Here is a 22,818-nt window from a genome sequence, read left to right as displayed (position 1 = left end):
CATGTGAGGCTCTCTTTATCCAAAACAGAAAAGAATTATAGGCATTAGGTTTTGAATTGTAGAAAAGTTAAACTTTTCCTCAGGTTTTTATTTTGGCCTTTGACCCCACTGGAGAGATTTGTCCTCAAAAAGAACATTAAAAGTCCCAAATCAGATATCGTATGTACTCTCCAGCGCCTCAGGATACGCACAGCCAAAAGGGAAGCCAAGGGGACCAGGACAGCGACAACCAAAGGAAATGCTTCAGGGGTGCAGCCCTCCTCAGACAGGGAGATCAGCCACTAGATAGAGAATAAACAGGTGGCGCACACACCTAGTGCATTATCCAAGGTTTATTGAAAGGAGTGAAAAACACTCACAGACAAAGCATGTATCTAAAAATAATTTGCATAATTCCAACAGTCACACAATCTCCCAATCTGCTGAAAATGAATTAATCTTTTAAAATACTTATTAACAGGGTTTCAGAGCTGTATACCTCTCGTTTGATATTCACTCCACTCCTACAGTTCAGCACAGGCATATTTTTATTTCAACATATATATTACCGGTCTCATACATGCTAGTTATCAAACAGTTGGATTATAATCCAAAACGTCTGCATCAATAGCAGGACTAGTTGGGTAGTCTACTCTCAGCAGCAAGTTTTCTTGTTTTTTAAATACAAAATTATCAAGACAGAACAGAATAGCGCTCACTTTTCCTGGGCTTCTTTGGCAATATTTTGGTATCTTCAGGTGAGGACTCGTATATTTCCTCTTCTGGTCCTTTAGTGTCTTTTTTCTTTCGGTTCCTCGTCTTTTTCCCAGGGACATTGTCTGATGGCAACAAGCAATCTTTAACACTCACGGAGCTTTTGTTCTCTTTCTCTTCTGTCCTTGTATCAGCTTCTTCATCATGTGACAGCATGGCCTTCTCTTCATCACTAAGAACTTGTTCTGCTGAACCTTTATCTGCAGATATGAATTCATACTTTTCAGTGCAAGTAACTTTGAAAGTCTGCACAGATTAATTGACAAACGGACTGCTCCTGGTTTCAAATATCCAATAAGAAGAAAGTTACACCTCAGCAGGTGAGACAATGCACATTCATTTTTCTGCAGATACCAGGTGCTGAGTAGGTCTCATTTCAACCACAATATCATGCTATTTATTCTGAAGACTTCCCACATAACTAGGCTGCAAAAAACTTCTTTTATTTATCACGGCAAACAAGACATAAGCTCTTGAGTTTGTTTCTATGAGAAAATGTTTTATGTAGCACAAAACGCACAAAAGCATGACATTGTCTGGATTCTTACATTTTGGACACTAACAGCAAGTTTTTCAGGATGTAAAAGTCCAGGACTCTGTCCCTATTCATCTGGGAGATTTGAGTGCCCTCTTCCACCTTTGTGTGTTCCAGCTCAATACACAGGTGAACACACACACTTTTTTTTTTTTTAACACAATGCAGTTTAAAGCAGAGTTCCAGTCATTTTTGTGTTTATTGAAAATCAGCAGCTACAAAAACTGTAGCTGCTGACTTTTACTAAACGCACTCACCTGTCCCAGGGTCCAGCGATGTGCTCACCTGCGCCGTCCCTTCTCTATGTCTTCTCTCCCCGGCATCACAACTGTGGGCACCAGGCTGTGACAACATGCGACAGCTTGCGGCCGGGTGCCCACTGCGCATGTGCAAGTCGCGCATTCTCATTGGTCCAGCAGTCTTCTGGGACCTCTGAAGGTTCCCAGGAGACTGCGGGAGGAAGAAGGGTGCCAAACTTCCGGCTCACTTCGCCAAGAACTGGACTTGACTAGCATCAAAGCTGAATTCCAGTTCCAATCCCCCCCCCCATATATTTTAAGACCACACACATTGCTAATTCGTTGGCATATAGGGCTGTAGCATGGCATTCAGTCTCATTAGGTCACCAACAGTGATAGTAATGGCAACATCTGAAAAACCCAGAATCAGGACAGAGGTGTACAAAACAAAAAATCCAAACCTAACTGACTAGATAGAATTTAGTAAGGGGAAGGAAGGTGTCCGTGGTAAATAGTATATCTCAACACTAACTGCCACATATGCTGGACAGCTTGGTCTGTTAAAGTGGAACTTAAGTTCCCATGTAACTCACTGTGAGCAGGCAGTTTTTTATTGCAGAAGAGACATGCAATTTCTCTTCTGCAATAAACTATGCTTACCTGCTTGATCACAGAGAGCCCTAGAATGTAAGCTGAGCTGCGCATGCACAGCTCAGCTTACAGGGGTCTACCTGATCCTGTGTGCTGCATGACTAGCTCCTATGTATATGCAGAAGTGATGTCATGCCCCACCAGCCAATGAAGAGGCCAAAAAACCAGCATACAGGAGAAGACGCCAGAGGGACCGTTGGAAAAACGAGTATCTGTGACTTTAGTTCCACTTCAAAGAAAGTTAAAAAAATAGATTTACTGGTAAAATCACCAGGTGAAACTATAGGTAAAAAGCCTAAAAATTAAACTAATGCAGCCACCACAAGAATTAGTAAGATACAATATAATTTTTTCGCTTTAAAACTCCAGCATCTTCTAGAAAACCAAATCTCCATTATATTGACATGCTTTAATGAGAATGCCCACAAGTGTACTAGTGTTGAAGGACAGAAAAGAAACATCCCCTTGTAAACTGTTTAATGACACGCAGATTTGACAATCTTCATTCAGTCTAATGGTACCTTAGCACTTTTTAATCATTAAGATTTACATATTACCTCTATGTTTCTTGCGTTGCTTTGCTGCCTTTTTCTCACGTGGCAGCCTGACTTTTGGTGCTGACCGTTTCCTCTTTGCTGTCTCAAGAGCTTTTTCAAGACGCATACTAAAAAATACCAAGTCAAAAGCCTTCCTCTCTTCTGGCAACAGAAAAGCATACAAACAAATAAACCTTTGGATTGAATACTAAAACACAAGATTTCAAAACAATCTATGGAAATTTCTGCACTAAGCAAGACAGTAACGTTTTGGTGATGCATGTAGGGCTGAGGTCCCCCCTGGCAATTGAGAAACGCCCTACTATAGTAGGTTTTTAAAGAGAAGAGTCTGAAGAGAAAATAGTTCTATGTGCAGACAATACTTAAATAATAAGTTCACCTGTTGTATTCAGGGGGTAACATGTTACGATCTGACCCCCCGATCCCCGCTTTGACAGCTAGTGGGGGGGGGGGGGGGCTCTGATGATCGCTGGTGCAATGCTTTAAAGGCTCCTGCAGACAAAAATAATAAATGGCACATTTTTGTACCTGCAAAAAAGGTGCATTTATTATTTTTACTTAAAGGTGAATTTATCCTTGAATGCCTTATTTTTGGGTGACACCTAAATATTTTGACTATACTAATTATATTAGGTTTATCCATAACTTTAACTACCCTGAACATTTAAAGTTAGAGGGCTTTGATACCAGGAGCACATGGGGCCTTATTTATATTGCACAACTATACAACTGTCAAGCCCTTAAAGACTCAATTTTTGTGGGCATAAAAGAGACTCCCCTTAATGCACAAGATGTGAGATAGAAACAGGTGCAATGATTCGATACTGGAAATTTATTCTGGAAACCATTATTACAATTTTTTTTTGTTAATACCAATTTGTGACCCAAACCAAAGATTTTGTTTACTGTGCTGGCTGGATGAAGAGCAGTATACTTTACGTACGTATATGTTTATTCTTCACTTATTTATAGCACAGAAACTTTTAGTGCAACACTGGATATCACATGCTCCCCAATGCACAATCAGTGGAAACCGATGGTAATTGCTTCTCTGTTGCAAGAAAAATTGGTGTACCAGCACAGGGGTTGCCTTATGAAATTTTAAAAAATTTGTAAAAACTGGTTGGAGAGCCAAAGGTTAGCTCTTACACAATTAATTCTTGACAGACTACTAAGCTAGGCTTGATATTGCTTTCCTCCAGTACCAATGACCTCATATACTTACTGTGGTACATGGGCCACAATAAGTAAAAAACGAAGTATACCACAGATCTGATCCATTGTATCTGTGTTTATTTTTCATGGTTGTATGGCATAGGAAATACAAATTTTTGAATTAATTTCTTTATTACAAAAATATTGGATAATGTGGAAGTCGAAAAGCAAAAGGATGCATGGAAGATGGTTAATGCTCTTGGTAAAAGGATACTGGTGATTTAATGGTTTATAGTCAAGTGATATTGTATGCTCCACACTTAATTTAAAGTTGTTACTGATAAATGGGTAAAACAAGGGTTCAGAGTATGCTAGTTAAGTGCATTTACCCACTTCCAGTCCAGACACTTTTACCCCCCCTTCCCGTCCAGGCCAATTTTCAGCGCTATCACACTTTGAATGACAATTGCGCGGTCATGCAACACTGAACCCATATGACTTTTTTTTGTATTCTTTTGAGACAGATAAAGTTTTATTTTGGTGGTATTTATTCACCACTGGGATTTTTATTTTTTTTGCTATGTAAATGAAAAAGTCCAAAAAAAGTTTTGGAAAAAAAGTGTTTTTCTTATAAAATTTCATCATAAATGTTGGCCAAAATTTATTCCGTTATCTTTTTAGTAAAAAAAAAAAAAAAAAAAAAACAACCCAAATTAGTTTATAACCAAAAATTATAATTTTTAAACATTTTTTATATTATTATTTTTTTTTTTAATATATACAACGGCCGGACGGGAGGTGGTTAAATACCTGTATTTGTTGTGTTCGTAACACTGGTATGATTTAAATGTTCATATTTTTATTGTTTGTGTTATGACCCCATTGTTTAGGGACTGTTTGTAAAGTGAAATAAAAAAAAAAGTTCAATAAAAAAAAAGAGATTTAAAAAAAAAAAAAAAAAAAAGCCTAACAAAATTTTCTTAATTAAGATAACGATGTAACAAAGTGCACATCGATATGGGATTTATCCTTCAGACCAAGCCTATCAAAGTGAAATGTGTGAATAAGGGGTGGTCCCTAGACAAGACCTTCTGCATGCGGTTATGCAATTTGTGGTTGAATAAAGGTGTTTAGAAGTCTTGACATATGGTGTGCCGTTTGTGTAACATTGTTGTCTTGGGATTGTGAGCACAAACGTGCTCCTGTGTGGACACATGGGAGTGGAGGGGAGGATGTGGTCTGGAGTGGAGCCGTTTATTTTGGATATTCCTAGATTGTAAGCTCCAAGGAGCAGGGCCCTCCTTTCCCTCTTGTATTGAACTGTATTGTCTCCAGTTCTATTGTATTAGCGCTGTGCAAATTGTTGGCGCTATATAAATCATGTATAATAATAATCAAACGTCTTCATTATCTTATTATATGTCCCTGTGCACAGCCAACATCATGCAGTTCCGCTGCCTGCATAATTGTCAGCTGAGATCTTGTTAATTTTCTAAACCTCAAACCATGAATAATCAGTACAGAAGATAAGTCCTCAACATGAAGAACCATGCCTGTACCTTTCTCTTCTGAAGTCATCGAACTATGTGGTGACTTCTTAAAGACCACAGCCAACTACACCTCAAGTAAGTAATCAGTAGTGAGGATGTAATCCAACTGCCTGGATGTCAACAGCCCAACTGCTGAGCTCCATCCCGATCCACACATTCTGCAGCCCAACCTGCTATCCCTGACATTGCCACTCTCCCTCCTTCTGTGCTGTGTGACAGTGGGATAACTAGGCACAGAGCACCATTGTAAAAATTGGTCATCTGCCACACAGAAAAAAAAAACCATGGAAGAGAGAATGGCACAGTTCAAAAGGGAGCCTCAACAATATACTGCTGGTGCCTCCTGTGTAGCACAACAAGCTGCTGATTCCCAGCCAGGGGAGTCTTTCAGCACTGCTACTTGTACTGAAACTGCCTCTTCTGATCCCTTCCCACCCATGGCTGACACTGAGCTTCCCACTGACCTAACGGCTTCTTCCCCTAATCAGGCTGCTGAACCCACAATAAAGCAAAAACCAAGCTATTGCTAACGAAACTTAAATCTGCCCCATCCCCCTTTTAAATCCTAAACTACCTACCCTGTAAAAGGAAGATGTATATACTTGCCTAGTATCAGAGCCCTCCAGTCCAGTCACCTGATCTCCCCAGCAGCTGATTTCAAGGGAAAGGAAAGAGCAACAATGACTGCAATGCCTGGGCAGCGACGTCACCCACAGGCTTACTATGGGCCATCCATTGTCAGCTGTCCCTGCTCTTCTTTGAAGCTGGCCGCTGGAAGCAGATCACGTGAACGGACTGGAGCGCCAGAATAGTATAAGTATCTTCCTTCCACAGGGTAGTCAGTATAGCATTTAGAAGGGGGGTGGGAGCAAATTAAGGCTGGTTAGTAATAGCCTGGCCTACTTTAACACAAATCAGGGAGACAATATAACAATGCCAAGCTGCCCTCACCACGCACCATTTTCTGGTACATAAAGCTACTGTCTATTAATATATGAAAGTGGTACTTTTAGATCTTTTGAAAAATTTCAGAGTGAATATGGTATACCCAATACTTCTGCTACTGTAGAATAGACAGGCTGTGGCAGCTCACCAGGGCTTAGTTAGTCACCCTCTTTCCAAAGTAGAGTATAAGCTCCCTCAACCAATGCACCAGATCTTCCTGAGAATGCCTGGCAGAATGTTACAGACCAGTGTATCGTCTCACTCAAATCTTCCAGAGGCAAATTAGTTCAAATGAAATACATGCATCCTGTTTACTATACACCATCTTAACTGTTCAAGATGAGCAGACTCCCATACTCCCAATTGTTGGTGATGCTGTACCAATATAGGCGCCTTCCTACATACAGTATGGTCTGGGAATGTCCTAAAATAAGAGCTTTTTGGTCTAAAAGAACAGACTTCACCATTCCCTTACTAGGCATACCAATGTCTATTACTACTACTACATTGCTCAAAAAAATTAAAGGAACACTATGACATCTCAACAGTGAAAAATACCATGCTGGATATCTATACGGATATGGACTGGGTAATGTGTTAGGAACGCAAGCATGCCCCATCGTTTGATGGAAATGAAAATTATCAACCTACAGAGGACTGAATTCAAAGACACCCCGAAAATCAAAGTGAAAAAATGATGCAGTAGGCTAATACATTTTGCTGAAATTTCATTGCAGCAACTCAAAATGGTACTCAGTAGTTTGTATGACCCCCCCACGTGTTTGTATGCATGCCTGACGTCGGGGGGAGGCTCCTAATGAGACGACAGATGGTGTCCTGGGGTATTTCCTCTCAGATCTGGAGCACGGCATCACTGAGCTCCTGGACAGTCGGAGGTGCAACCTGGCAGCGTCAGATGGACTGAAACATGATATCCCAGAGGTGTTCTATTGGATTTAGGTCAGGCGAACATGGGGACCATTCAATGGTATCAATTACTTCATCCTTCAGGAACTGCCTGCACTTTTGCCACATGTGGCCGGGTATTGTCATGCACCAGGAGAAACCCTGGGCCCACTGCACCAGGGTAGGGTCTGACAATAGGTCCAAGGATTTCATCCCGATACCTAATAGCAGTCAGGGTGCCATTGTCTAGCCTGTAGAGGTCTATGCATCCCTCCATGGGTAAGCCTCCCCAGACCATCACTGACCCACCACCAAAACAGTCATGCTGAACAATGTTACAGGCAGCATAACATTCTCCACAGCTTCTCCAGACCCTTTCACGTCTGTCACATGTGCTCAAGTGAACCTGCTCTCATCTGTGAAAAGCACAGGGCGCCAGTGACGAACCTGCCAATCCTGGTGTTCAATGGCAAATTCCAATTGAGCTCTATGGTGCCGGAAGTGAGCACAGGGCCCACTAGAGGACGTCGGACCCTCAAGCCACCTTCATGAAGTCTGTTTCTGATTGTTTGGTCAGAGACATAACACCAGTGGCCTGCTGGAAGTAATTTTGTAGGGCTCTGGCAGTGCTCATCCCGTTCTTCCTTGCACAAAAGGAGCAGATACCGGTCCTAATGAAGGGTTAAGGAACTTTTATGGCCCTGTCCATCTCTCCTAGGGTAACTGCCTGTCTCCTGGAATCTCCTCCATGCTCTTGAGACTGTGCTGGGAGACACCGCAAATCTTCTGGCAATGGCATGTAATGATGTGCCATCCTGGAGGAGTTGGACTGCCTGTGCAACCTCTACAGGGTCCAGATATCGCCTCATGCTACCAGTAGTGACACTGACCCTATTCAAATGCAAAACTAGTGAAAAACAGTCAGAAAGAGGAGTACGGAAAAAATGTCAGTGGCCTCTACCAGTAAACCATTCCTGTTTTGGGGGTCGTCTTATTTTTGCCCATCTAGTGCAACCTGCTGTTAATTTCATTAACACCAAAGCAGCTGAAACTGATTAACAACCCCTTGTGCTACTTAACTGACCAGATCAATATCCCGGGAGTTTAATTGACTTGATGCCATACTCTGATTAAAAAGTGTTCCTTTAATTTTTTTGAGCAGTGTATATATCTTTTGGGCTATTTAGATGATTCCAATATACCCAAATACACCAAACAACCCCTCCGCTTATTTTGCTTTTATGAAAAGCAAAAAAAAAAAACTATAGTTCTTTGGTGGAAAATCCCTGACACCCCCAACTTTGACAGGTGGCAGGCACTTAACAAAACATTACTGCTGTACAAAATGACCTACGAAGCTGAACATTGCCCAGAAAAGTTTGATAAGTTATGGTCCCCCTCTGTGGGAACCCTGCACACCATTCCACTGGAATGACTACTGATCTGGAGTGTATAGGTCCCCTTAACATTCATATTTATGAATTCTCGAAGCCTACCATACAGTACAGACAGACACACAAAAAGAATATGGTAGCTGTGGTACCCTATGTTGAACAAAAGCCATTTTTTAGTTAATATATTTGTATGGAATTCAAAGAAACCACAGTGAACAATATACTAATTATGTTATGTTCAAATCGACATTTATTTTTCTTCAGATGTACTGTATAATTGTTCTGTACCCTCAACCTGTAAGAAATGGATTTACTCTGACTTCAAATATTAAAAGCATATTGAACAAACACAAAAATTTTCCCTAAAAAGTAAAAAAAAAAAAAATAAATCAGATTTGAATTTAAAAAGGACCTTCAGAACTAACAATACATTTGCATAGGCCACTGACACTGATGGTAAAAAAAAAAAAGAAAAAAAAAAAAAAAAGACTTACTAAATGCTTTATCTATTCTCCAACTATTTGTTCGCTCTTCCCTTTTAAACTTGTTCTGAAAAAGAAAAAAAAACAATGAAATGCTACGTCAAAGCAACATTAAAAATGCAAAATAGTGGTAGTTCTAATTTTTTATTTCTGAAATAAAATTATTAGTTGTACAACAGTTTATCACATGCAAAATGTCAGTAAAAAAAATACACCAAAGTAAATTTTAGGGTACACAAACAATACATTACCAAATTTTTTGGTAAAACATAAAAGATGAGGTGTGCCAAAGTCCTCCATATGATGCCTTTTTTGGTGACAGATTCCCTTTAAATGAGATATTAGCGGTCTGGCGTCTCAACTGCCCTCTATTGCAGCTAATGGAGTGCAGCTTTTTGCTCAGCTACAACAGATGGGGAAAGTGACAGCAGGACACAGAAGTAACATTTTAGTAACTTCTTGGTTCTTAATAGATTGGGAGATGATTGAACAGGCTGCTGCCGGAATGCAATCAGCAAAATTCATGCTCTCAGCTAATTGAAGAGCTATAGCTTTGATTCAGCCAGGGGCATATTGGGGGCAAAGATCTCTGCTTCCCCACTGAAGTAGTGTGGGAAAGCAGTGGAGGGAAGCAACCACAGTCTGAGTGAAAAGGTATGTCCTGCAGTATTTTGGCAAGACACAATCACATCCATTCAAGCTGCCATTGATTTTATATGTTTGTTTAAAACAAAACAGCTTTTTTTTGCAGAGGTGGCAGCCGAACTGAAGCCTTCATTCTGCGGCCCTCTAAAAAGCGATCCTCTGCAGATTGTTTTTCAGAGGGTGGTTGAAATTGCCACCCTTGTTATAAGAGGGAGAGAGGGGGGAGAGAGATAGGGGAGGGGAAGAGAAAGAGAGGAGAGAGAGAGGGGGGGGAGAGAGGGGGGAGAGAGAGGGGGGAGAGAGAGGGGGGAGAGAGAGGGGGGAGAGAGAGGGGGGAGAGAGAGGGGGGAGAGAGAGGGGGGAGAGAGAGGGGGGAGAGAGAGGGGGGAGAGAGAGGGGGGGAGAGAGGGGGGGGAGAGAGGGGGGGGAGAGAGGGGGGGGAGAGAGGGGGGGAGAGAGAGGGGGGAGAGAGAGGGGGGAGAGAGAGAGGGGAGAGAGAGAGGGGAGAGAGAGAGGGGAGAGAGAGAGGGGAGAGAGAGAGGGGAGAGAGAGAGGGGAGAGAGAGAGGGGAGAGAGAGAGGGGAGAGAGAGGAGAGAAAGAGGGGAGAGAGAGGAGAGAAAGAGGGGAGAGAGAGGAGAGAAAGAGGGGAGAGAGAGGAGAGAAAGAGGGGAGAAAGAGGGGAGAGAGAGGAGAGAAAGAGGGGAGAGAGAGGAGAGAGAGAGAGGGGAGAGAGAGAGGAGAGAAAGAGGGGAGAGAGAGAGAGGAGAGAAAGAGGGGAGAGAGAGAGGAGAGAAAGAGGGGAGAGAGAGAGGAGAGAAAGAGGGGAGAGAAAGAGGGGAGAGAGAGAGGAGAGAAAGAGGAGAGAAAGAAGGGAGAAAGAGGAGAGAAAGAAGGGAGAAAGAGGAGAGAAAGAGGGGAGAGAGAGGAGAGAAAGAGGGGGGAGAGAGGAGAGAAAGAGGGGAGAGAGAGGAGAGAAAGAGGGGAGAGAGAGGAGAGAAAGAGGGGAGAGAGAGGAGAGAAAGAGGGGAGAGAGAGGAGAGAGAGGAGAGAGAGAGAGGGGAGAGAGAGGAGAGAGAAAGAGGGGAGAGAGAGAGGAGAGAAAGAGGGGAGAGAGAGAGGAGAGAAAGAGGGGAGAGAGAGAGGAGAGAAAGAGGGGAGAGAAAGAGGGGAGAGAGAGAGGAGAGAAAGAGGAGAGAAAGAGGAGAGAAAGAGGAGAGAGAGGGGAGAGAAAGAGGGGAGAGAAAGAGGGGAGAGAAAGAGGGGAGAGAGGAGAGAAAGAGGGGAGAGAGAGGAGAGAAAGCGGGGAGAGAGAGGAGAGAAAGAGGGGGAGAGAGAGGAGAGAAAGAGGGGGAGAGAGAGGAGAGAGAAAGGGAGGGGGAGTGGAGAGAGAGAGGATAGAGAGGGGGGAGAGAAGAGAGGGGGGGGGAGAGGGAGAGGGGGGAGAGAAGAGGGGGGGGGAGAGGGAGGGGGGGAGAGGGAGAGGGGGGAGAGAGAGGGGGGGGAGAGAAGAGAGGGGGGGAGAGAAGAGAGGGGGGGGAGAGAAGAGAGGGGGGGAGAGAAGAGAGGGGGGGGGAGAGATGCTGAGGGGGATGCTGACACATTTTTCCAGCAGAACTTGACTTAACAACCCCTGAAAGACATCATATTTTATGTTTAAAAAAGGTTTTAAATCAACATTAAACAATTAAGCAAAATGGGTATGAGATGAATCCATTGTTTACCTTGATCTCTATCCTCTCCCTATGAGGGAAAAGCTGACCTATCATTGAAAAGTCTGTTCCCACCATACTTATTGCCAAATAGAACATATCAGTTTCTGAAAGACAAGTAAAAATGCACACATGAAATACACCAGAGACAAGATCTAAGATAATTGCAAACTCTTTGACATATCAACAGATGGTTAAAAATAACAGGATACTGACCTTCCTCAGACCATGGTTTAGAATAGCTGCTCTTTCGGAAACTAGAGTATGTAGTTGTAGAGCCTCGCTCGAATATTGGATCATTCCCTTCCACTATTGGAGCTTTACTTCTGCTTACTTCCACAGTTAAACTGAAAATAAGAAAATATACTTAAATAAATGTTCACATGGTGGATCATGAGATTTTTCTGTGAATGATCTATTCCTGACAAGGCAGCTACAAATATTTAGGTTTTTTTTTTCCCTGATAAAAAGGCATTTTACATTTTTTGCATGTTAATTGTCTAAAAGCAATGTAATTTACTTGTCACCCTATCAAAGAAAGTTCCTATTTAATGGCAGGATAAACAGGAATTTACAAACTTTTTCACGAGGTACTTAGAAAAATAGGCAAACTATAAAATTACATATGTGAGAAAGACTGCACATATTGAGCTCTCTCTGATGTTCTAATTTAAAGTGGTTGTAATGAAAGAAATGAAATCCGAGAAAAGCACATTTTTTTTTAGTGTTTAAAGCGGAGTTCCACCTGAAAAAAATAAATAAAGTCAGCAGCTACAAAAACTGTAGCTGCTGACTTTTAAAATACAGCCACTTACCTGTCCTTCGGTCCAGCAGTGTCCTCACCACAGCTGGTTTCACTGGCCGTCTTCTCTCCCTGGCACCGGCATCTTCAGTGTGGGCACCAAGCTGTGACAGCTTGCAGCTTCACAGCCGGGTGCCCACTGCGCATGCGCAAGAAGCACTGAGCTTTGTGAATGGCCCGTAGTCTTCTGGGACCTGTCACGTGTCCCAGAAGACTATGGGGAAAGGGGGGGGGCTATCGCAGCGGAAGTGGGAGCGGGTAACTGTCAAATTCGGGTACCCGCTCCCTAAAGGTGCCAATATTTATTGGGGAGCAGGGGACAAAGACTTAAAGCGGAACTTCCCCTTTTGGGTAGAGCTCCGCTTTAACTGCCTTTCTTCAAATTTCTCTCTGCTGTCTAGGTCTAGTTATCAGCAACAGTCACTTCAGACAAGTTTTCCTGACACCAAGAGAAAAACGGTAACAGGGGAGGGACCTCCAGCTTACTGACAAACTCAGCTCTTTTTCTATATCAGTGGTTCTTAACCTGGGTTCGATCGAACCCCAGGGGTTCGGTGAGTCAGTCTCGCGGGTTCGGCGGAGGTGAAGACCCACACCCGACTCATATGATTCGTGATGACATGCCCCGCTTGTCCATCATTGGCTGCAGGTGGTCACGCAACATCGCTTAGCCCAGTGGTCGGCAAGCCGTGGCTCGCGAGCCACATGCGGCTCTTTACACGCTTTAATGCGGCTCTTGTGTGCCGGGCGCCCGCTCCCCTCCCTCCTCTCGGGCGGCAGGGACTCTGCAGCGTGATCCAAAAAAAAAAAAACAGCCAGGGCAGCGCGCTCAAATGCAATGATTGGCCAGTCTCGCTGCCACTCACATCCTGATAGCCAGTGATTGGCTGTCAGGATGTGTGTAGGCGGGGCAGCGTGACGAACGTGAGAGGAGCTAGGCTCCTCTCACAGTCCGCCCTGAAGACCAGAACGGCGCGGGAATACGGCGAGAGGGACGCGCGGAGCAAAGGTAAGTGAATTGACACAGGGGGGACTTGGCTTACTACTTGCTACTTACTTACTACTACTATATAAGGGATGAATTAATAAGGGGGATGAATTACTATATGGGGGATGAATTACTATATGGGGGATGAATAACTATGGGGGATGAATTACTATAGGGGGAATGAATTACTATAGGGGGGATGAATTACTATAGGGGGGATGAATTACTATAGGGGGGATGAATTACTATATGGGGGGATGAACTACTATAAAACAGTGGTTCTTAACCTGGGTTCGATCGAACCCCAGGGGTTCAGTGAGTCAGTCTCGCGGGTTCGGCAGAGGTGAAGACCCACACCCGACTCATATGATTCGTGCAGTAAATATTCATTATTATGTTTTTGTTTTTGTGTGAAAATCATGTTTTAATGGTTTTGTTCTTTGTTCTTAACGGTTTTGTTCATTTTGTGCACCTATGTATAAATATATACCTATGTTTTGAATTTTAAAAATCATATTTTATTTTTCCAATTAAGAAGGGTTCGGTGAATGCGCATATGAAACTGGTGGGGTTCAGTACCTCCAACAAGGTTAAGAACCACTGTTCTATATGCTGTGTGAAGAAGGGGGGGGGGTATCCCCCCCCCCCTCCAATCAGAACTCCAATGGTGTGTCAAGTTATTTTGAGGGGACAGCAAATTTAGACTGTTATACAAGCTGTACACTCACTACTTTACATTGTAGCAAAGTGTCATTTCTTCAGTGTTGTCACATGAAAAGATATAATAAAATATTTACAAAAATGTGAGGGGTGTACTCACTTCTGTGAGATATAGATATATATATATATATATATATATATATATATATATATATATATATATATATATATATATATATAAAATTGCCCATCAAAGCTCCATCCAGAGGCTTTATTCCTTCATACTGTTGGAGAGTGGCATGAACTTGTCATACACTGGTGGCATGTGCAGCCACTTGTAATACTCTGGTGATGTGTGCAGCTGCCCTGGACCACATGTCCCAAGAAGCACTGCTAAATCCTAGCTGGAAGGGTGGGTGGAGATGCTGTGTGTGAGCATTGCAAAGGGCTGTTTAAAAACCCTTGCATCACTTACACAGTACCAAAATGGGCATTTTAATCCATTCAGTTTCTATACACAAAGAAGCTTCCTCATTTATCCAGGCTTCATAAAGCAGACAGAAAAGGTCATGTCCTGAGAGACTCATACCTCTCCTCATCAAGAATAATAGAGCCATCCTCTGCCACTTTCACACGAGGTGCCACTAATTGGCTTTCGTCCTCCTCTTCATCCATGTCATCATCCTCATCATTACTAATGTTCTTTACTGGTGTCCTGTTGGTAAAAAACAAACAGATGCATTTTGGGAAGGGTAACTTTTTTACTGCCAGTGCCATTTCTCCATTTTTTCACACAGTAAAAAATAAATAAATAAATTTAGGCCTGAAGATTGCATAAACCCCCAGAACAAAATATGAGTTCTGACCTCCTGAGTTCTGTACCCATGACTAAACCCCCCCCCCCCCCCCCCCCACCTCTGCACACATATGCCTCCACGCCACCACATCCCTCACTTCCCACCCGAAAGCTTCCTTGCATCTCTACTAGGTGGCTCTCTTCCTGTGTATTGGGCTCTGGTTGCTTTGTAGGCAGATCTGATGGCCCCTTTACCAGCTAATTCACTTCTGCTGCTTTGCAGGAAGATTTTTTCTGTCAGATCTGTCCCCGCTATGCCTCGCCCTGAATGTTTGCAGGGATCCAGAAGCCGCTGAAAGCATAGCTGTCACTGTAAACACAAAATGTTCCTGTGTTTACAAGTGACAGCGAGAAGACTCCGGAGGTGGCAGTTAATGGCCGCTTCGTGGGCCACACGACAAGGCCTGGCGGGCCAGATTCAGGCTGTGGGTATTGCGTTTGCTACGTGTTGTCTAGAGAATAAAATAACCGAAAAGGTCTAGGACAATAAAAATGTCTGTAAAAAAATGCACTAAAGTTAATTTCAGAGAATACCAACGCAATTACCCAATTTTTGGTAAAATATAATAAGTTGGTTAAAATGGCGATAAACTTCAGTACCCTATATTTTTCAGAGGCGATGCTTTAAGAGTCCCCTCTAAGTCATCAGTTTGGAGTTACGGAGGCGGCCTTATGCTAGAAATATTGCTCTCACTTCAGAGTGTGTGGCGATACTGTATGTAACGTGTATCATAAATCGACGTTTTCATGCATAGGCGCCTTCTTCCACCCCCCCCCCCCCCCCAAAATCACATAGGAGGCAAAATTGATTCTTTCCAAGCCATACTGGCCAAGGACACAATAAGGGGACCTGACAGTGACGTTTTACATGTTACTTCTAGTTCAGCAACAAGGGTGTGTGTCCACTCTGCTCCTTCCTTTCTACCTGGCGGCACAAACTATGCCAGTCCAGCAGAGCCCAGGATTCATGGCGGGGGCGCACGCAATCAGACAGCAACACAGCCGCAAGAATGCCTCCATTTGACAGGCAGGAGTCTGCTTGTCAGATGTACACACAATCCATGTGGCTGCAGCCACCGGAAGTGTGTGTAAAACCCCCAGCTATCAGGTCCACACAATGTATGGAGCTGGCAGCTAAAATCCAAGTTCACCAATTAAAAAAAAACAAAAAAAAACAAATAAGCATAGGAGACATTACTTATCAGTATAATGTGTCCCTTGGTGGTTCTTCCTAATAGATCAGTAAAAATCTCCCATCCTCTGAATATCTCCTGCACTAATGTCACTTCACTGACAAAACCCAACCCCTAAATTACTTATTGCATGAAAAGGTCTAGAGAGAAAAAAAACACTTACTTTACAGCCCAGTCTTCTGACATTGCTGCCTCCCTGGAAAGCTGAATGCATGACCCATGTGAGAATATGCTAGAAGTATTCACATGGGATTTTGAACTTCAAATTTTGTAATGAGACACAGTGATGACACCTTCATCTGGTGTAAGAATGTATTTAAATAAAAAACTTTTCCTAGTTTTTTCCTTCTCATACAATATGTATATGGGGAGAGGCGACAGGCTGTAAGTTAAGCAGACCTACCATATTCATGGAGGGTCTGTTTTAAAGAGTTACAGCCAAAACTTTTTTTTGTTATAGAAGGAAAGGGTTAGAACTTTGTCAGCCATATGCAATACCTCAGGATGTGAAGAGTTAAAAGTGCAGAGTTATATCCTTACAATCACTTATGAAATAAAGTTGTTTCTAATAGCAGCTGACTATATGATTTGTAAAGAAAGAACTGGAATGGTTTCGAACATATTTGATGACATAGATTTACAATACAGTACAAGATTGTTCCTCACCCACTGAGCTGAGATTCTGTAGGAGACTTTTCACAACTTCTTGTCTCTGCAAAGGAAGACCTTTGTGGGAAAAAGAAAAAATTATAACAAACTGTCAATGCCACAAATGAACAAAGGAAAAAAATACTGTATTATAAGCAAACTAATAGGGGAATTTTGGCTTACCTGTAAATTCCTTATCTCAGTACAGGACACAAGACTGGTAGTCTCAGATCACGAGTTATTTATGCATTCTACTTTCAGGTTATTGGACACTGGCAAAGAACTTTGTTAGGGCGACCTCTAGTGTACACTGCAACCTCACCCGCTCCAAGAAAAAAATATTTTTTTTTTAGCAAACAAAAGGAGTGACAATGGGAAACAGAGGGGAGGGTCCTCTTTCTTCTACTGACCCCCAAGATCAGAAATATACAGCCAAGTTGAAATTCCCTTTACATTAATCATACAGTCACAGGGCTGGTAGTTACGGACCATGGAATGTCCCAAAGCAATAAACTAAGGGGTGAGCTACAATATAGTAAACAGCACTGCCGACAGGTCCACAAAGAATAATGCAAAGAACCTCAAAAAAGGATGACAGCCTGAAGCACCTTGTGGCCGAAGCTCACATCAGATGAGGCCTGAACAGCTGGAAATACTGGGAAACGAGGACAGAGGAAACAGGAAATGTTCAAATCTGAGACAAGAGATGCTTGATGCCGGAAAGCCCAAGAGACCCCAACAAAATTTGATGGAATCAGCTCTGCAAGGGAAAGGAGAACTCTGTTCCTAAGGCTGTAAGCCCTGGAAATAAGTTCTCTGATCTACCCGGCAATGGTGATGTGGGAGGCAGGATCTACTCTACAAGAGCCTGTAGGGAGAACAAAAGGATTCAGTTTAGTGAATAGAAGCAGTAGCTGTTAAATAGACCCTTATAATGATAACACCTAAGCAGTGCAGAGAAATTTCCCTGGTTTGTTTGGGAGCGGAACAGATGGAATAATATTCCCAAACATTCTCATTGAGGTGGAAAGGAGAAACCACACCTTGGGAAGAAAACAAAGTCTTGGTCAAAGGCAAAGGCAAAAAGGGTATCTGGAGTACAGAGAACACTAGGTTCAGATCCCAAGTTGACACAGGTCGTCAAATTGGGGGATTAATATGAGCACCTCGATTGAGGACTGTGAAGCAAGAGGTTTCTGAAAAAATAGAAAGGGCAGAAACCTGTCCATTGAGGGTACTCCGGGCCAGACGATAATTAAGACCAGACTGAAGAAAGGCCAACTTACAAATAATAGAGAATTCCCTGGAACTCAAATGTCTGTCTTTGCATCAAGCAAAGAAGGCCTTCCATGTGCAACAGTAGATCTCGCTGGAAGTAAATTTTCACACTCTGGGCAAAGTGGGGATGTTTGAGTCAGATATACTTTTTTGTTTAATATGCTTGGTTTTAGATTTATAAAATATAAAAGGCAGGATGTTTTTTACCTTAATGCATTCTATACAGGGAAAAAAATCTACTGTGTGCAGCTCACCCTGCAGCCCCCTAAATACTTACCTGTGCCTGAACTCGCTTCCAGCAATGTGTATGACAGCCAAGGCACTCCCACTCCTCACCGACATACAGCGGCAGCAGCCACTGCTTTCAATCAGAGCCAGTCGGGAGGGATTCTTATGGACACACAGAGCCTGGCTTGGAAGTGAGCATGCTCGAGTGCCCCCATAGCAAGCAGCTTATTAAGGGGGCACTCGGTGGGGTTGGGGTGGAGCCAGGAGCACCAGCACAGGACCATTGAGGAGGATTGGGACTGCTCTGTGCAAATCCACTGCACAGAACAGGTAAATATAATGTTTGTGATTTTAATTATATAAAAAAAATGAAGCTTTACAATCACTTTAATTCCAGTATTGATAGATGCTCCCATTAGGTTTGGGGACTGTGAATAGGTTTGGAATCTTTTCTCTAAAGTAACTGGTACAACCACCCCTTGTTACTGAAGCTGCCACAATAGAGACCGTTAATCTGCTTGTTTTTGAGCTAACGTCAGCAGATTGGATGTTAGAAAACAGGGAGGGGGCAAAGATAGAATTTCCATTTTGTACCACTTTCAAATGACAGATGGGACCCAAAAGGTCTGGGACATCTTGGACCAAGATCAGCACAAATGCCAACAGGTGTCCCTTGTGAGGAGGGTTTCTGGGTTGACTTCGTGGGCCAGGGCTTAAGACAAAAGAAAATACTAAGCCTTAGTTTTGATGTTGGCGCCTGGGGAGGGCATGGAAGCACCTTTTAACCAGTGACATCGTTGAGGAATTTATCCATTTTTAATACATAAAAGGTGCCTCTTACAAGTATGTTCAGCAGATCAAGCTTTTAACCTCGAAAGATAAGACACATGCTAGAAACCTGGAGAATTACGTTACATCTAGAGTATCAACGCAGAACAATAAGACTAAGGGCATCAACTGGAATTGTTCCCAGATAATAGTCTTGAAAGCCAGCTACATTTTCTCTGTTCATCTGTCTTGTCCAATTTACAGTTGTTTGGAATATATATATGGCGGTAATAATAGCAGCAGTTCTAGACCTGCAAGTGCAAATGAGGCCTTTTAAAATGATATTAAACAGATTTCTTAAAGGAGGGAACATAGGAACAATTAGGTGTTTATTGAGGACTGAAATGGCCTAATCTACTACTTTCTTCTTAAATTCTTTTTCCATAGAATACATTTCCTCTAAAACGTAAGAGGAGTGAGTATCCATTCAGGATTAGGCTAAGCCTCATAAAATTCACATTTAATTTTGTTATAGATAGCAAAAGTCTTTTTTGATTTTGGCAGCTCCTTAGACTCAATTGCTGCTAGGCAAAGATTTGTTTGCACCACATCAATGGGATTCATTTACTAAAACTGGAGAGTGGAAAATCTGGTGCTGCTGTGTGCGGTAGCCAATAAGCTTTTAACCTCCCTAGCGGTCTGATTATGTCAGTATTTCTGTGCTCAAAAGCGGTACATTGTTTTCAATGGAAATATGTTGTTTTTTTTATTGTAGGCCTGTAATTCTTAGGAATAACTCACTGAAATCTGTTCGAACAAGAGTCTAGTAAACATCCCGGATATGATAAAATTTGAAACACGAAATCATAAATTATAGTATAAGAAATAATCATATAATAATAATACATTTAATTCAATAATGTAATCAAACCAAAAACACTGAATTGTGAAATAGAGCGGCAAGTTCGCACATCACTGAGCTTAGCTTAGTCGCAGAATCGTTTTCAGCGTCTGATGACGAATTTCCCCACAAATCATTATCACTCAATTCTGCAAGTAGTTCTAATTTACTATCGCTGTTCTCTAGCTGGCCTAAAACTGCTTTTGACCTAAAGGGACGCTTTTTAGACGCCATGGACGTTTCTCAGTTTCCAGGCAGAAAGAACAGTCAAAATGCAGGCAGGGCACAGGACAAAGCACTAGGGACAAAATGTATGTGAAATGGTTTGATACAGTAATGTAATACTATCAGATTTTAGTGTATTGAGTGAATGTCAAATTTTTACATTTTTGAAATTCCCGTCGGTTCCATCCCCCGTACGTCCCGAGATCGCAGGGAACAGAACCTGGAAGACGGATGCCGCCATCAGCCGAGGACATTGCCAGAGACACTGCAGGGGGGACATCACGGGACCGCAGGACAAGGTGCTGGAGGGATCCCAGAGCAACGCTGCAGGGTATTCCCGAGTGTAGCTCAGGGTTACCGCTTCTGGTACTGAAAGTTAACCGAGAGCTACACTCTGGAATACCGCCAGGGAGGTTAACTTCAGCTTATTCAATTAACAACAAAAAAACAACTGTAAGCTGATTGGAGTCTATGCAGAGCTGCATCACATTTCACACTCTCCAGTTTTAGTAAATCAACCCAAATGTGTCTACAGTGGAAAACAATCTACAGTGAATTCCTCCATCCACCTTGTTTGTGTAGATGGAGGAATCTGTCATCTTTTTCATCCAGTCAGTTGGCTGAATGCAAAAAAACAAAAACGAAAAGTTCATAGCCAGCTTAAGGGGGAATTTTTAGTAGTGCATGTGTTTGCTCACTCATGAGTGACAAATGCTACTGAGTAACACATTTGGAACAAATAAATCATTGCAGTGTAAAGTAGCAAATTAGTAAATATTCATCACATACATTCATAAATTTGTTAGATCATTAGTGATTAATGAAAAGTACATGCTACTTGTACACCTACTCCAGCCATTTGTACCAAACGTGTAGTGGTTAATTGCTTACCTTAGGTTTTTTGAAAGTACCAATGCACAACACAAAACTGTCCATGTACTTCTAGCCTTACAATAAAGGTATGTTTTATATTGTTGTCCATGTGCCCTGTCCAGTGACAGGAAATCTCACCTTTGAGATTTGTCACTGGGACAGGTGTCTGCCATTTTCAATGGCACCAAAATGCAGTGTGGTCCTGGCGCAATAAATCACAGCAAACCACACTGCGCAAAGCTTGTTGCTCGAAAAGGAGCAGGAGCATCTTTTGGGCAACACGCTTCACATGATGCAGATTGCTGTGATTTATTGTGCAACAATTGCAGTAGAACTGCACCGCATACTGATGCTACTGAAAATAAATGGCACCCAAACAGGAGTGGTGCAATTTGTCATTTGTGCAGATTGCTGCCCGCTTCGCTGCGATTCTGCCCGAGATCACAAACACTCAAGTGTGAACGGGACCTACATGACAGGGTACTGTAAAGTTTTGGCCGGAGTTCTACCTAAACACCACAGTGTTACAAATTTCAGACACGTACAAATTAACTTACGTCTGCTGTTTACAAACTATAAAATGCATTTGGATGATTGACACATTTCAATAATCTCCTGCAAATCTGCTTTTTTAAAATTAATACAAAGCCCAAGAGAACAGGCAATGGAGCATGAGCAACACTTACTTCATAGGGTTGTTTTCAGGAATGAAGTATATGAAATCTCTCATCACCATCTTGGATCGTTCTAGCTCTCCTATGTTGGTTATAACTGGATGCTGTGCCTTCCATTCTTTCTGCATAGAACAAAACAGCACTATTAAAACATAAATATTTAAAAAACTAGAAAGTCTTATGTACTAAAAGAAATGTTTCAGTTAAGGAAAACTAAAGTTGTTACATACTGTGAGCAGGCATGCTTTTTATTACGAAAGAGACATGCAATGTCTTCTGCAATACAATACACATACCTGTCTGCTCACAGTGATCCCCAGAATGTAATTAACTGAGCTGCGCATGTGCAAATCAGCTTACGGCAGCCGACTCAATCCCTGTTTTGCTGGAATGACTAGCTCTTGTGAATGCGCAGAAGTGATGTCATCCTGCGCCGGCCAATGAAGAGGTCGAAAACTGGCACATAGCAAAAATGCTGGAGCCAACAAAGGATGGGACTGATGGAGGAAAGAGGAGTATCACGCATTTTAGTTCTGCTTTAAACAACAGTGGTGTTTTGGGTGCTTTAAAGTGGTTATAAAGGCTCAAGCGTTTTTACCTTCATGCATTCTATGTGTGCGCTGTGTGCAGCGGCCCACCCCCCCCATCCCAATCGTTATGCGAGCCCATCTGCTCCAGTGGTGTTCACAACAGCCTCGGCTGTATGGGGACTCCCCTTCTCATTGGCTCAGACACAATCACAGGCAGTGAGCCAATGAGGATAGAGTGGAGGGGGGGAGCTGCGGCTCTATGTGTCTTATTAAGTAGCGGCTCGGGAGCAAGCATGCAGTGGTGTTCCCAGAGCAAGCAGCTTTCTCTGGGGGCACTGCTCGAGGGAGGAGCCACAGTGCAGGCAGGAGACTCAAAGAAGAGGATCAGGGCAGCTGTGTGAAAACTGCATAGAGCAGGTATCTATGACATGTTTGTTATTAAAAAAACAAAAACCAAGCTTTAGTATCAATTTAAGTAACCTTCAGCTCAAAAATAGACATTTTAACACGTGGGTGAAAAAAATTGGGGCTAGCAGTGAAAAGGTTACATGGCTTTCACATGCATGCCCTTATGCTTCCTTGAAGTTGGACTATATGAAAAAAATCTTTCATCTAAACATATTCCTTAATATTCTTAAAAGAATATAAATCAACTTGGTGTGCACCAAATAA

The 22,818-nt window shown here is 42.5% G+C and overlaps 1 protein-coding gene across 2 annotated transcripts in view; it reads right to left on the bottom strand.

The window, feature by feature from the left end:
• The window catches only part of BDP1 (BDP1 general transcription factor IIIB subunit), a 107,944-nt gene that overhangs the window by 72,596 nt on the left and 12,530 nt on the right, over nt 1-22,818 (bottom strand). For both annotated transcript variants that reach the window (XM_089689013.1, XM_089689014.1), the window contains exons 3-10: nt 21,629-21,738; nt 16,688-16,747; nt 14,562-14,687; nt 11,739-11,869; nt 11,535-11,629; nt 9,180-9,234; nt 2,736-2,876; nt 699-953 (exon numbers count right to left, since the gene is read on the bottom strand). In XM_089689013.1, the coding sequence (XP_089545139.1) occupies nt 699-953; nt 2,736-2,876; nt 9,180-9,234; nt 11,535-11,629; nt 11,739-11,869; nt 14,562-14,687; nt 16,688-16,747; nt 21,629-21,738 (973 nt within the window). The remainder of the gene's footprint in view (nt 1-698; nt 954-2,735; nt 2,877-9,179; nt 9,235-11,534; nt 11,630-11,738; nt 11,870-14,561; nt 14,688-16,687; nt 16,748-21,628; nt 21,739-22,818) is intronic.

This window comes from Staurois parvus, unplaced genomic scaffold (assembly GCF_062004578.1).
Source record: "Staurois parvus isolate SC_StPar_1 unplaced genomic scaffold, SC_StPar_1.0 ptg000466l, whole genome shotgun sequence".
Classification (NCBI taxonomy): domain Eukaryota; kingdom Metazoa; phylum Chordata; class Amphibia; order Anura; family Ranidae; genus Staurois; species Staurois parvus.
The sequence above is the reverse complement of the archived record's forward strand: the minus strand, read 5'-3'. Positions and strand labels throughout refer to the sequence as shown.